This window comes from Sceloporus occidentalis, unplaced genomic scaffold (genome assembly GCF_023333645.1).
Source record: "Sceloporus occidentalis isolate IW3139 unplaced genomic scaffold, rSceOcc1.0.p SCAF_1, whole genome shotgun sequence".
Taxonomy (NCBI): domain Eukaryota; kingdom Metazoa; phylum Chordata; class Lepidosauria; order Squamata; family Phrynosomatidae; genus Sceloporus; species Sceloporus occidentalis.
The window spans coordinates 14910813-14924843 of record NW_028316981.1 but is presented as its reverse complement, the minus strand read 5'-3'; the positions used below and the strand labels follow the sequence as shown (position 1 = coordinate 14924843).

Sequence of the window (14031 nt, the reverse complement as noted above, 5' to 3'; positions counted from 1 at the left end):
TCAACATTAGGAGGAACTTCCTGACAGTAAGGGCTGTTCGACAGTGGAACAAACTCCCCTGGAGTGTAGTGGAGTCTCTTTCCTTGGACGTCTTCAAGCAGAGGCTGGATGGTCATCTATTGGGGATGCTTTGATTGAGCATTCCTGCCTGACAAGGAGTTGGACTGGATGGCCCTTGTGGTCTCTTCCAAGTTTATGATTCTATGACTCTTTAAACACTGTTTTCCAACCAGTTATGGATCCATCTGACAGTATTCCCATCTTTTCTATATTTAATCATTTCCTGGTGGAGGCAAACATCAAGGCATCTACCCAGATCCCTCCCGGGGGTGGTGGACCTATTAGAATGGTCCACCCTCGAAGGCTGATGGAACCCAATAGGTTCCAAGAAGCCCTAGAGGGCTATATGGTTGGAAATGACGGCGATTCTGTTGATGCCCTGACTAACATCTGGGATACTGATCTCTCCAGGGCTATACACAGCATTGCTCCCAAGCGTCCTCTCAGGCCTGCTTCCAAAAAACAGCCATGGTATACGGAAGATCTCCGGGCAAGGAAGCGGGTGCTGCGACATCTAGAGCGCGACTGGCGTAGACACCAGCGCTTACCCGACAAGGCTCTCCTAGACCTCCTGTTGGAGGACTATGGAGAGGTGATAGATGCAGCAAAGAATTCGTTCTTTGCTGCACGTATCGCGTCCGCGGAGTCGCGTCCAGCAGAGCTGTTCAGGGTAGTGAGGGAGCTCACCCGGCTCCCCCCTGCCCTGAACCCTATATTGGAACCATCTAAAGCCTGCTGTGACCAATTTAACAACTTCTTCGCGGATAAAACCTCTCGGATAAGGGAAGGTCTTGATGCTAGTATTAGCGCAGATACCAGAGTAGAGGTTTCCAGAGCTTCCGTGGACTCGATTGTACTGGATCATTTTGAGTCTGTCAGCACCGAGGATGTGGACAAGATCCTTAGAAGTGTTAGGAAGACAACTTGCTCTCTCGATCCCTGTCCCTCGTGGCTAGCGGCTCAGGGGGGGACGGTGGTAACTTCCATGTTACACCGTATAATTAATACATCACTGAGGGATGGGCAATTTCCATCTAGCTTAAAATTGGCCATTGTAAAACCACTACTAAAAAAGCCCTCCCTCGATCCCCTGATGCATAATAATTATCGGCCAGTATCGCTATTGCCATTTCTGGGGAAGGTGATCGAGAGGGCAGTTGCAATCCAGCTTCAGGCGGTCTTGGATGAAACGGATTATCTAGACCCATTTCAAACCGGCTTTCGGGCGGGCTACGGGGTTGAGACCGCCATGGTCTCCTTGGTCGATGATCTCCGTCTGGGCATGGACGGGGTAGCGTGTCCCTGTTAGTGCTCTTGGACATCTCAGCGACTTTCGATACCATTAACCATGGTATCCTTCTGGAGCGCTTGGGGGAGTTGGGAATCGGGGGCACTGCACTCCAGTGGTTCTGATCCTACCTCTCGGGTAGGTTCCAGATGGTGCAGCTGGGGGACGTGCGCTCCGACAAGAGGGCCCTTACATCTGGTGTCCCTCAAGGAGCCATTCTGTCCCCCATGCTTTTCAACATTTACATGAAACCGCTGGGGGAGATCATCCGGAGGCACGGGGCGCGGGGTTATCAGTATGCTGATGACACCCAGATAGTCTTCTCTATGTCTCTGACTGATTCAGTGACCAAGGATGGCATCTCTCCTCTCGTTGCCTGCCTGGAGTCGGTAATGGGCTGGATGAGGGAAAACAGACTCAGCCTGAATCCAGAGAAAACGGAGGTGCTCGTGATAGGTTCTCCGGGCCTAGGAATGGTTGTGTCTCCACCTGTCCTGAACGGGGTCACGCTTCCCGTGAAGGACTCAGTGCGCAGTCTGGGGGTGCTCCTTGATTCGTCGCTCCACCTTACATCTCAGGTGGATGCGACAGTCAGGAGTACCTGTTATCAGCTTTGGTTGATACGCCAGCTGCGCCCCTACCTGGGCCGAGGGGACCATGAAACTGTAGTACATGCTCTGGTAACCTCTCGATTGGATTTCTACAATGCGCTTTACATGGGGCAACCCTTGTACCATACCCGGAAGCTGCAATTGGTGCAGAATATGGCGGCAAGACTGGTCACTGGTACTTCCAGGACCAGTCATATAACACCGGTCCTTAAAGACCTTCATTGGTTGCCTATTTGCTTCCGGGCGCAATACAAGGTGTTGGTTATTACCTATAAAGCCCTAAATGGCTTGGGCCCAGGGTACTTGGAGGACCGCCTCTCTCCATACAATCCGCCCCGCACACTCAGGTCTGCCGGGAAGCAATTGTTAAGGGTTCCAGATGCTAGATATGTCACCACCATGCAGAGGGCCTTTTCTACCTCGGCCCCCAAGCTCTGGAACTCGCTTCCCGGCAAGCTCTGCTCGGCCGCCTCACTGGAACAATTTAAAAAGGGGTTAAAAACACACCTATTCCAGCAGGCATACCCTGACCCCTGATGACCCCTGATGTACTCCCTTCCTCTCTCCTCTCAGCAGCATTGTTGAGCTAGCGTGAGACTGTTTACTGTATGATTTGCTTTTATGATGTTTTTAATGGTTTTTATTGTTATATGTGTTGTGTTGTGAAACCGCCTTGATCTCTGGAAAGGCGGTATATAAATAAAATTTTATTATTATTATTATTATTATTATTCATTTTGCTAATCAAAATATCATGGGGGATTTTATCAAATGCTTTGCTAAAATCCATCTAACACATTCCCATCATCTACTAAATTAGTGACCCAATTAAAAAAATAATATTAGTTTGGAAGGATTCGCTCTTGATAAGCCCACGTTGGCTCCTATAGATCATTGCATTGTCATCAAGATACTTGCAGACTACTGTCTTATCTGTTCTAATATTTTCCCTGGTATTGAGGTCAGGCTCACTGATCTGTAGTTACCTGGATTTTCTTTTCTTTTCTTTTTTACCATTTTGAAGAGAATGACAATATTTGCTCTTAGCCAGTCCTCTGGTATCTCACCTGTTCTCCATCAGAAATGATGACAAGTGTATACACTGTATACATATAGCTAGAAGGTAATTTTATACATAATATTTGAATAATGTTGTGCATGAAACAAAGTTTGTGTACACTGAACCATCAAAAAGCAAAGGTGTCACAATCTCAACCACAATTTTGGATTTCAGAGTATTTTGGATTTTGGAATTCAGGATTAGGGATACTCAACCTGTATATAATTCAATATTTAGTATATGAAAACTATCTAGAACAATCACCCAAAGTTACCCAATCAGTTTCCATGGCTGGGTGTGAATCTGAACCATGGTGTCTCATATTACTTTATCACACAGAGACGGGGAAAATCAGGGGTTTAAACAGTGAAAATCACATAAAAATTGTGCTGTTGTTGTGCTGCTGATGGTGATGATGGTGATTTGCATCTCGCTTTTCCCCCAAAACTGGGACACAATTTTACTTACAATTTTTTTCTTTCTTTTTAATTTGAGTTTATTTCACTTATTACATAATACATCATACATCTTTATCATACAGTATCTTATTATATTTTCCCTTAATCCCTTCTTTTCTTTTTTTGTCAGCCTATAAATACATTACAATTTCTTAACGTACTTCCTTTTCCCCTAATCACAGGAATTATCTATACTTCTTTAACCTTCTCCATCTTCATTTTCTTATACCGTGACTCTCATAATCCATAAGAAATCCTAAAAGTTTACCTCCCACGCTTCATATTTGCTTATTTTACGCCGCACTTGTCTATACTGAAGGGAAAACTATTCCTGTGATTAGTAATCTTAATGTTCTCCCTCCTCTGTATTTAACTTTTCCAAATGTAAAATTAATTCTGTAGGGATTTCCCTTAAAACAAAAACTCTTTTTACTTGTACTCAACATCCTTATCTCTCCTTGTACTCAAGTCTTCCCTCTTTCAAGCTTATAGCTATCACATACCAACATTTTAAACACAAGTATATTATAAGCTTACAATCTATCATTAACACTTCTGTGTAATCTTGACATTGAGTATCTTTTTAACTTTCAAATCGATATGTCAACGTTTGACAACATATTTACCACTTTACCCCATTTTCTTTCCATATACTGTATTGCATAACTTCTTCCCAGCGTATCTTCCATTTGTTATTATCTTCATTATTCAGTTTAGATGATAATAAATCTATTTCCATCATATCATATATTTTCATGTGCCATTCATTCATATCTATTTCTTTATCACTTTTCCAATGTCTAGCAAAGGTTAATCTGGCCGCAGTTAGCATATAAAAAATAATTTTACCAAACTTCACTTCCACATCATCATCCAACATACAAAGTAACCATATGTCAGCTCTCAACTTTAACTTAATCCCCAAAATATTATAGATTTCAGCCTGCATCTGTTTCCAATACAATCTTGCTTTATCACAGGACCACCATAAATGATAATAAGTACCAATCTCTTTATGGCATTTCCAGCAGTTCCTCTTTCCTGTCTTATAAATTTTGGCTATTTTGTTTGGTGATAGGTGCCACCTATATAATATCTTGTAATAGTTCTCTTTTACATATTGTGATTGGGAGTATTTTAGCCTTTTATTCCACGCCTTCTCCCATTGGTCTAATTCGATTACTCTTCCACAATTCTGTGCCCATTTGAGCATAGCCTCTTTAATGAGCTCATCCTCAGTATACCATTCTAATAACTTGTTATATATTTTAGATATTGTTTTCTGTTCTGATTGACAAATAATTTCCTCCATTTCCGTATTGGAATTAGATAAGCCACACTCTTTTTTGTCAATATGGAACCTCTGGTGTAACTGTCTATATAAGAACCAACCTATTTTCCATTTCTCTTGCTTCAACCTCTCAAGCGTTTTAATTTCACCATTTTCATCAATTAGATCCCTATACTTTATCCATGTTGTTTCTCTTTTAGGATCAACATTATATAGTGCCTCATGAGGTGAAAGCCACAACGGAATTTTAGGAGAGATTCTTTTCTTATATTTGTTCCAGATACGGAAAATTGAGGCTCGGATGTAATGGTTATTGAAATTCTTATTTGCTTTCAATTTCTCATAAAATAAATAGCCATGCCATCCGAACCTCATATCGGTACTTTCTATTTTTAACAATTTTTCATTCTCTAAAGTCATCCATGCCTTTCACCACATTATTACACTGGCTTCATAATACAAACTTAATTTGGGAAAAGCAAAACCGCCTCTTTCCTTGGCATCATGCAAAATTTTAAGTTTAATCCTCGGTTTCTTCCCGGCCCATACAAAATCTGCCAATTGTTTTTGCCATTATTTGAAAAAAATTTCATATTTAAGTATCGGTATGCCCTGGAACAGAAATAACAGCTTCAGTAAGACTGTCATTTTAACTGCGGCGATTCTTCCTAATAAAGAGAGTTTCAAGTCCTGCCAATTTTTCAAGTCTTTCCTAATTTCTGTCCACTTGTTTTGGTAATTATTCTTATACAGATTTGAATTTTTATTTGTCAAAATAATCCCCAAATATTTAACCTTGTCTTTTATACAAAAACCCAAGTTTTTGTACAATTTTACTTACAATTTAAAGAACAGTACAATTACAATTTAATTACAATTTAAAAGGACAGTACAATTAAAACATACAAAAGTGATGCATTAAAATAGACTTAAATTATTACAATGTTAAAACAGATTATTCATTAAGAGAATAAAATACAGCTAAAAAAGGTAAAATTGCTTAAAACAACACACTTTTAAAAAAATTTAGGTCATTCCTCAGTTTGCAAATTAGGCAGGATTTTTTCAGGTTTAGGAGCTTATCACACAGGACAGATCCTGTGCAGGAATGAGATTTAAAAATCCAGACCCCCTCCCCCCCACAAAAGTGGGTTGATTTTTCAGACACATTGGGGTTAATAAACAATAACATGACATTAACCCGAATGGAAAGTCGACAAAACCCGCTCCTTTTTACTTTTGGAATTTTCCAAAAGTAAAAAGGAGCCGGTTTGTCGACTTTCCATTCTGGTTAATGTTGTGTTAATGCTCATTAACCTTTACATCATGTGAAAATCAACCTGCTTTTCCAGATGTTGTCCACTTTTTGTTCAGGTTAACTCCTGACGTCATCTGAAAATCTACCTGCTTTTGCGGGGGTTTTCCCAGTTTAAATTCAGTTTCTGCACAGGATCCGTCCCATGTGATAAACTCCTTTCATCTATCTCTCCTATCTATTCCCCCCCCCTCCCCCGCCGCCATTTTCTAAATGAGCTGCACATTACAGCCAATTCATTTTTTTAAAGTGAAATTTCCCTTTCCCAGTGAAGATAGTGAAATTAGTTCCTGGTTCGTACATAACTTTAAACTACACCCCAGACCTTCATGCTGGGGTTCGTAACACACACACACCAAAGCCACAAATATTGCTTTGATATACAGTCAGAAAGAAAGCAATATACACAGATTCGTTATTCATGGATTCAACTATCCACCACTTGAAAATATTTTAAAAATATATAATTTTTAAAAAGCAAACCTTGATTTTGCTATTTTTAGATCAGGGACACCATTTTACTATGGCATTGTATTTAATGGGATTTGATTTTGGTATTCGCAAGGGTCCTGAAACTGAACCCCAATGGATACCAAGGGCTCACTGTGGTTCATTTGTGGTTTTGGGGTGTGTGTGTGTGAGATGCCATTCTAAATGCATCTGATTGAATGAGGTGTAGAAATACGAAACTGGGAGCAAGAAAAAAGCACTGTCAGTCTCTTATTGAGAGGCCTCTTTCCAGTTCTTTCCTTTTGCCAGGGCTCTGTGCCAACTGCCAAGAGAGCTGGGTCAGCTGCAAGAAGCGAAACTAGTCCCAGATGTAGAAAGAGCCAGAGAGTGAAGGAAAAAAACACTCTCATTTCTCTCTTTATCTGGAGCTTGAAGCAGCCATGGCAGCTGCAGAATATTCCTTGCAGGACCTCTGTGAGGAAGCGACTTGTTCCATCTGCTTGGACTTTTTCACTGAGCCTGTCACCATCGACTGTGGGCACAACTTCTGCCAGGCTTGCCTGAAGAACTGCTGGGTGGCAACAGAGGCCTCCTGCCCACAGTGCAGAGAGAAAGTCCAGTATACCCAGCTAAGGCCAAACAGGCAACTGGCCAATGTGGTCGCAATTGCCAAGAAACTGAGAAACGAGGGAGAGAAGAGGGCCAAAAGGAACAAGGGAGCCTGCGAGAAACACCAGGAGCCCCTCAAGCTCTTCTGTGAGGAGGACCAAACCCTCATCTGCGTGGTGTGCGACCGGTCCAAGGAACACCGAAATCATGAGACGGTCCCTGCAGAGGAGGCTGCCCAAGAGTATCGAGTAAGAAAGCACTGTGGAGCTTCTGTGTTTGTATATTGTGCGCCTTCAAGTCGTTTCCGACTTATGGTGACCCTAAGGTGAACCTATCATGGGGTTTTCTTGGCAAGATTTGTTCAGAGAAGGTTTGCCGTTGCCTTCCCCTGACACTGAGAGAGTGTGACTTCTTGCCCAAGGTCAACCAGTGGGTTTCATGGCCAAGCTGGGAATCAGATCCTAGTCTCCATGGTCATAGGCCAACACTCAAACCACTGTGCCATGCTGGCTCACACACACACACACACACACACACACACACACAGACAGGTTGTTGTTGTTGTTGTTGTTGTTGTTGTTGTTGTTGTGTGCCTTCATGCTGCATCTGTATTGCAGAAGTAATGCAGTTTTGCAGCACTTTAATTGCGAAGGCTCCATGCAATGGAATCCTGAAATTTGTAGTTTGCCGTGACACCAGAGCTCACTGACAGGAAGGCTAGCTTCCTCAAAAAACTACAAATCTCAGAATTTCATAGCATTGAGCCATGGCAGTGAATGTGGTGTTAAACTGTATTAAGTCTGCAGTGCAGATGCAGTCCACATTGCTTCCAAATTATGGTGACCCTAAGGTAAAGCTGTCACAGGGTTTTCTTGGCAAGATTTGTTCACAGGGCTGTTTGCCATTGCCTTCCTCTGAGTTTGAGAGAGTGGGACTTTCCCAGTGGGTTTGTTTACTTTTATAAATGACGTAGAAAAGATGGGGAAGTCTCTGTGATGGAAAACCTGTTAGGCCTGCTGGGCTTTTTAGTTTGCTGATCAGCCTGGTGGGCTTTGCAGTCCTTGAAGCTATTATTTAGATTTTTGAATGCTCTCTTATCGTCTGTTCTGGGAACTCTGCCATGGAGTTTTTTGCAATGTGCTTACTGCAAGCACAGAGATAAGAAATACCTGCCTTGTAGAAACTTACTCAGCAGAACACTTGTGTGTGTAAGAGACAGAGAAAATGAGGCAGCTGCTTTACCACTTTCTCTTCCTGCCCATGCAGCATTTTTAAGCCAATTGATTATATGTATGTATCAATGTATTTATTTTAAGTGCAGGGTGCAAGATCCTTGTTGATCTTGGAAGCTAAGCATGGTTAGGAACTGGATGGGAGACCACCAACTAATACCAGGTGCTCTAGGCTGTAGTTCAAAAGGAGTTTCTTTCTCTAATCTAAAATCTGAATGAATTTTTTTTCTTCAGGATCAAATCTGCCGCTACCTGGAGATTCTGAAGAAGGAAAGAGAAGACATTTTAGCATCTAAAGCAGAGGCAGAGAAGGAAAGCCAAGGCCTGCTGGTATGTGGTTGTGGCTCATCATTACAATGCACATTGGGGTTAGGGCCACCGGACCCCCATGAAAGGTGAAAGACCTCAAATAAAAAAAACACATTTTTAGAAATCTAAGATAACACTTCTGTGATCAACATCTGCCAGAAGTCGACCATAGTGAGGCAGGAGGATTTAGAGATCCCTAGAGAGAGCATATTAATAAAATCCTCAAACAATCCAATCCGTAAAAGTCAAACCACAAATGTGGAGGGCCGACTGTACTAGGAAACTAAAACTTACTATAGCCCAAAGTTACTTTCTGGGAAAATGGTATATGAAATTCCTTTTTAAAAACAAAATTCCATTTTTCCAATTCAGTAAGGTTTAATCTCTCTCAGCAAAAAACCTTCCTAAGGGGGATTCACACTCATTTTTGTCCCAATGTGATGTGCATTGCCATTCTGATACATTTCCGGTTTGTTGTTCCCATTTTGTTTTGGGTTTGCGAATCTCTTCAAGTCATTTTAATAGCAATAGCAATAGCAAGTACATTTCTATACCGCTTATCAGTGCACTTAAGCACTCCCTAAGCGGTTTACAATGTGCAAGCTAATTGCCCCAACAAGCTGGGTACTCATTTTAGCGACTTCCTCGGAAGGATGCAAGGCTCAGTTGAGCTTGAGCCCTTGGCTGGTATTGAACTCGCGACCTTATGGTTTGTGAGTGAGTGGCTGCAGTACAGGCATTTAACCACTGCATCACCAGGGTTCCTGTATTATTCACATGTGCCATAGTTTCAGGTTAAAATGGAGCCTCCTCCCTTCGTTTCAAAGGAGAAGGAATGATAAAGAGCAATCCAAATTGATACGAGAAGCTTATTCACACTGTCGACGACGCAGATCTTTCAGGAAACGTTAGGGTAAAAATGGTATCAATATCCTGAGTTAAGTGGGTTTTTTTGCCAGCCCCCCCCCCCCCCCCCGTGCATTGAGTGCATTTGGGACGTGTGTGAACAACAAGGATTCAACCCGGATTCATCCTGGATTATTTTCATAGTGTGAATGGGGCCTAAGACTCTGGGCCAAAACACACTGCAGCAATAATCCAGTTTGAGACCACTTTAACTGCCCTTGCTCAGTGCTAGGGAAGTCTGGGAAGTGTAGTTTTGTGAGACATTTAGCCTTCCCTATCAGAGAGCTATGGTACCACAGCAATCTACATTTCCTGTCACTTATAACTGCCAAGGCAGTTAGTGGCCTTAAACTAGATTATTTCTACAGTGTGCTTTGGCAATTTTTCTCATTGATTTTTGATTTTTCACAGGATCAAACAATATAAGGAGTATATCACACTGGGGCTGATTTTGGCATTAAAGAGAGATTAAAGCACATTTAAAGCATCCCACAAATGAAGCGGAAATGAGGGGTAATTGTGCAAATGATTATCTCATGCAATTGTGACAATAAAGTGATATCGGGAATGCATTGTCGTTCAAATCCCAAAAGTAAAAAAATGGGCATTAATGCTTCTTTGTGACCACTTTAATGGTGGGTATTGTGCGACATCGTTTGGAATCGTTTCGCGTAATTACGTGATTTTCCCAATATTCATGGGATAAACTCCCGATTTCCTTCGTGTGATTAACTCCTGAAAACTCATAAATGCATAGACTGATTGCATTCCCACCCACTGGCTTCCTATTTTCCTTCTTTTTTGCAGAAGGAAACAAAAACAGAGAAAGAAAACATAATGGCTGAGTTCAGAAAATTACACCAGTTTTTAGAAGCCCAAGAAAAACTGCTGCTGGCACAAACAGAAGAGTTGGAGAAGGAGATTTCAAAGAAGAGGAATGAGCACCTGGCTAGGATATCCAAGGAACTTTCCTCTGTTGAAAGTCTCATCCAGGAGGTTGAGAGGAAGTGTCAGCAACCAGCTAGTGAACTCCTGCAGGTAAAACAGTAGCAGAATGAGACTAGGGAGTTTATCACACTGGGGCTAATTTTGGTATTAAAGAGAGATTAAAGTGCATTTAAAGCATCCCGCAAATAAAGCAAAAATGGCAGTAATTGCTGAATGATTATCACACGCAATTGTGCACATAAAGTGATATCAGAAATGCATTGTCACTTAAATCCTAAAAGTAAAAAGATGCATGTTAATACTTCTTTGTGACCACTTTAATGGCGGGTTTTGTGCTACGTCGTGTGAAATTGTTTTGCATGATTATGTGATTTTTCCAGGATATTCACAGGATAAACTCCTGATCTCCAGAGCAAAGCCGCCTTCACAGTCTCAATGAATCCTTTGTCTGCAGAAAGAATAAAAGTCCTCATTTTATGGTTTTCTTACTTAGAAGGTGCAGTGTCATATGATAGCCATGGAAGACCTAAGTCACATCTTAATGTAATGTGACTTCCTTGCTGATTTAAATCCTTAATATATCCTTCTGTGGGGAGAACTCTGCAGGATAAACTAGCATACAGTCAGCCCTTTGTATCCACAGATTCTGCAGCCACAAATTCAACCATCCATGACTTGAAAATATGAAGAAGAAAAAAAGATCCCCCCCAAAACACAAACCTTCATTTTGCCATTTTGTATACGTGACACCATTTTACTACTCCATTGTATATACAGTGGACCCTTGTTATACGCTGGGGTTTGGTTCCAAGATCCCCTGTGGATAACAAAATCCGTGGATGCTCAAGTCTCATTAAATATAATGACATAGCAAAATAGTGTCCCTTATAAAAAATGGAAAATCAAGGTTTGATATTTGAAATGTATACTCTTTTTGAACATTTTCAAACCGCGGATGCTTGAATCCGTGTATAAAAAATCTGTGTATAAGGACCAACTGTAATAGGTCTTGAGCGTCCATAGGTTTTAGTATCCATGGGAAGGGCCTGGAACCAAACCCCAGTGATATCAAAGGCTCACTGTACTTGCTGTTTGTGCAGAGTCAATATTTGCTGTTTTGAGTAACCAGAACCGCTGCAGTGACAATGACAAATCTTTCCTTTGTATCATATTGTATTTTATTCAAATATATAGCCATGTTAGTCTGTAGAAGCAGTATGTAGAGAGAGATTGTAGCACCTTTGAGACTAACCTAAAGAAAGAAGTTGGCAGCATGAGCTTTTGTAGACTTCAGTCTATTTCTTCCAAATGCATCTGAGGAAGTAGACTGAAGTCTACAAAAGTTCATGCTGCCAACTTCTTTCTTTTAGTTAGTCTTGCAGGTGCTACAAGATCTCTCTACATGCTGATTGTATGTAATTCTTTAAATAATGTATATTCTAATTTGTTTTTAAATCTGGAGTTTTACAGATTGTGGATTATCAGTGGTGGCTGGTGGCTTCCATGTTACTGCAGTGAAGAAACTATACTCTATAATTTTACATGAACTATCCAAGATGCAGAATTTATTTTGTGGATAGGGGTTAGCACTTTGGATAGGAGATTTAAAGGCTGGACTAAATTGAAAAATGGATTTCCACATGAAACCATTTTGCCCTCTCTTTAAGAAACTCCACCATAGTCCTTGGGTGTGTGATGCTAGGCATTAGCTAAATATGTGCAGGCCAGAAGGCATCTCCCTCTAGAAAATTCAGATTGCGATTTATGACAAGCACTGAGTTACCTCTTCTTTCTTTGTTTTCCTCCTCTAGGATGTTAAGAGGAACTTGGAGAAGTAAGTAGATCCCACTCATTTCACTTCATGCTGTTGAGACTGAGTTACACAAAGAACCTGGGAGAGGATGGAGAATTCCATAAGTTTTAAGGATACAATCAGGGCAATTTTAGACACAATTTTGCTATTGCTATTTGTGGCTAATGAGTAGTAGGTCTGACTCTGTTCATTTGGACTTACACATAACTGTGCACAGAACTGTATTCTCACACTAATTAGTTTATCATACGAAGGAGATTGGGAGTTTATCATGTGATTTCCTGGGAAAATCGTGTAATTACGTATAATGATTTCACATGATGTCGCACAAAACCCACCATTAAAGTAGTCACAAAGAAGCATTAATGTGCATCTTTTTACTTTTGGGATTTTAATGACAATGCATTTCGGATATCACTTTATTGCGCAATATTGTGTGATAATCATTTTGCAATTACTTGCCATTTTCTCTTTATTTGCATGATGCTTTGAATGCACTTTAATCTCCCTGTAATGCCAAAATTAGCCCCAGTGTGATAAACTTTTAAGGATCTCTGTCCCTTCCCTGCCATACCTCAGCTTTGCCTGTTGTATATTCCTCTGCAGTGTTTTCTCCACCATTTATATATATATATATATATATATATATATATATATATATATATATTTTCAGATTAGCTTCCAAGCAATCCTATTGGTGCAGAGAGGAAAATCTGAAAGCAAATGGAAGTGTGTTGTAATTTTTACTTATAGAATGCATGTTTATATTTATTATTCATCTTATCCAAAGCTCTGCTAGGCTTGTACTATAAGAGCAGACTAGAGGGTTTTTGGAGAGGTCATTTATATTTCTTTCACTGATAATCTTTTCATTGGAACCAACAGAAGAAAAAATACAGATGTTGGTTGCAGGATCATTTCCCCCATGTCAGGGTTGTGATTGGGTGCTTGAAAGACTTTTTGTTTGGATCCACCCATACCTTACCGTAGGCCTTTTTTCTCCCCCCACAAAAGATCCATATTTCTGAAGAATACATACAATCTGGAATATATTCAAAGGAAGGTGACCATGGCAGGGTGTTCCACTGGATGGCCCTTGTGGTTTCTTCCAACTCTATGGAGTTTATCACACAGGGGAAATTCTGTGCAGAAACGGGGGGTTAATTCGGAAAAAACTGCAAAAGTGGGTTGGTTTTCACCTAACGTCATTGTTAAAGTGGTGTTAACCCGAATAGAAAGTAGACGGAAAATAGACAAAAGCGGCTCCTTTTTACTTTCAGAAACTCCCAAAAGTAAAAAGGAGTGGCTTTTGTCTACTTTCCATTTAGGTTAACACCACTTTAACAACGACATGTGTGAAAATCAACCCGCTTTTGTGAGTTTTTTCCAGCTTTTAAATCCCATTTTTGCATGGGATTTTCCCCACAGGATAAACTCCTAAAATCCTATGACCAAGATGGTGAAAGGTCTGGAAACTAAACAGTAATCTAAGGAATGGCTTAGATAGCTGGGCATGTTTTCTCTGGAGAAAAGAAAACTGAAAAGTGATATGATAGCCATCTTTAAATATCTTGAAGTACATCATGTGGAAGATGAGTAAGCTTGAATTCTACCATTAGTTGTGTATGGTTGTGCATAGCAGGGAGTTGAACTAAATCGCCTTTGCTCCTTCCAGCTCTAT

At 40.8% G+C, this 14031-nt stretch overlaps 1 protein-coding gene across 1 annotated transcript in view; it reads left to right on the top strand.

Annotated features, from left to right (window-relative positions):
• LOC149320894 (uncharacterized) overlaps positions 1–14031 on the top strand; it is a 63582-nt gene that overhangs the window by 42715 nt on the left and 6836 nt on the right. The window contains exons 13-16 of the mRNA XM_089529782.1: positions 6908–7390; positions 8609–8704; positions 10397–10627; positions 12349–12371. Of these exons, the coding sequence (XP_089385908.1) occupies positions 6908–7390; positions 8609–8704; positions 10397–10627; positions 12349–12371 (833 nt within the window). The remainder of the gene's footprint in view (positions 1–6907; positions 7391–8608; positions 8705–10396; positions 10628–12348; positions 12372–14031) is intronic.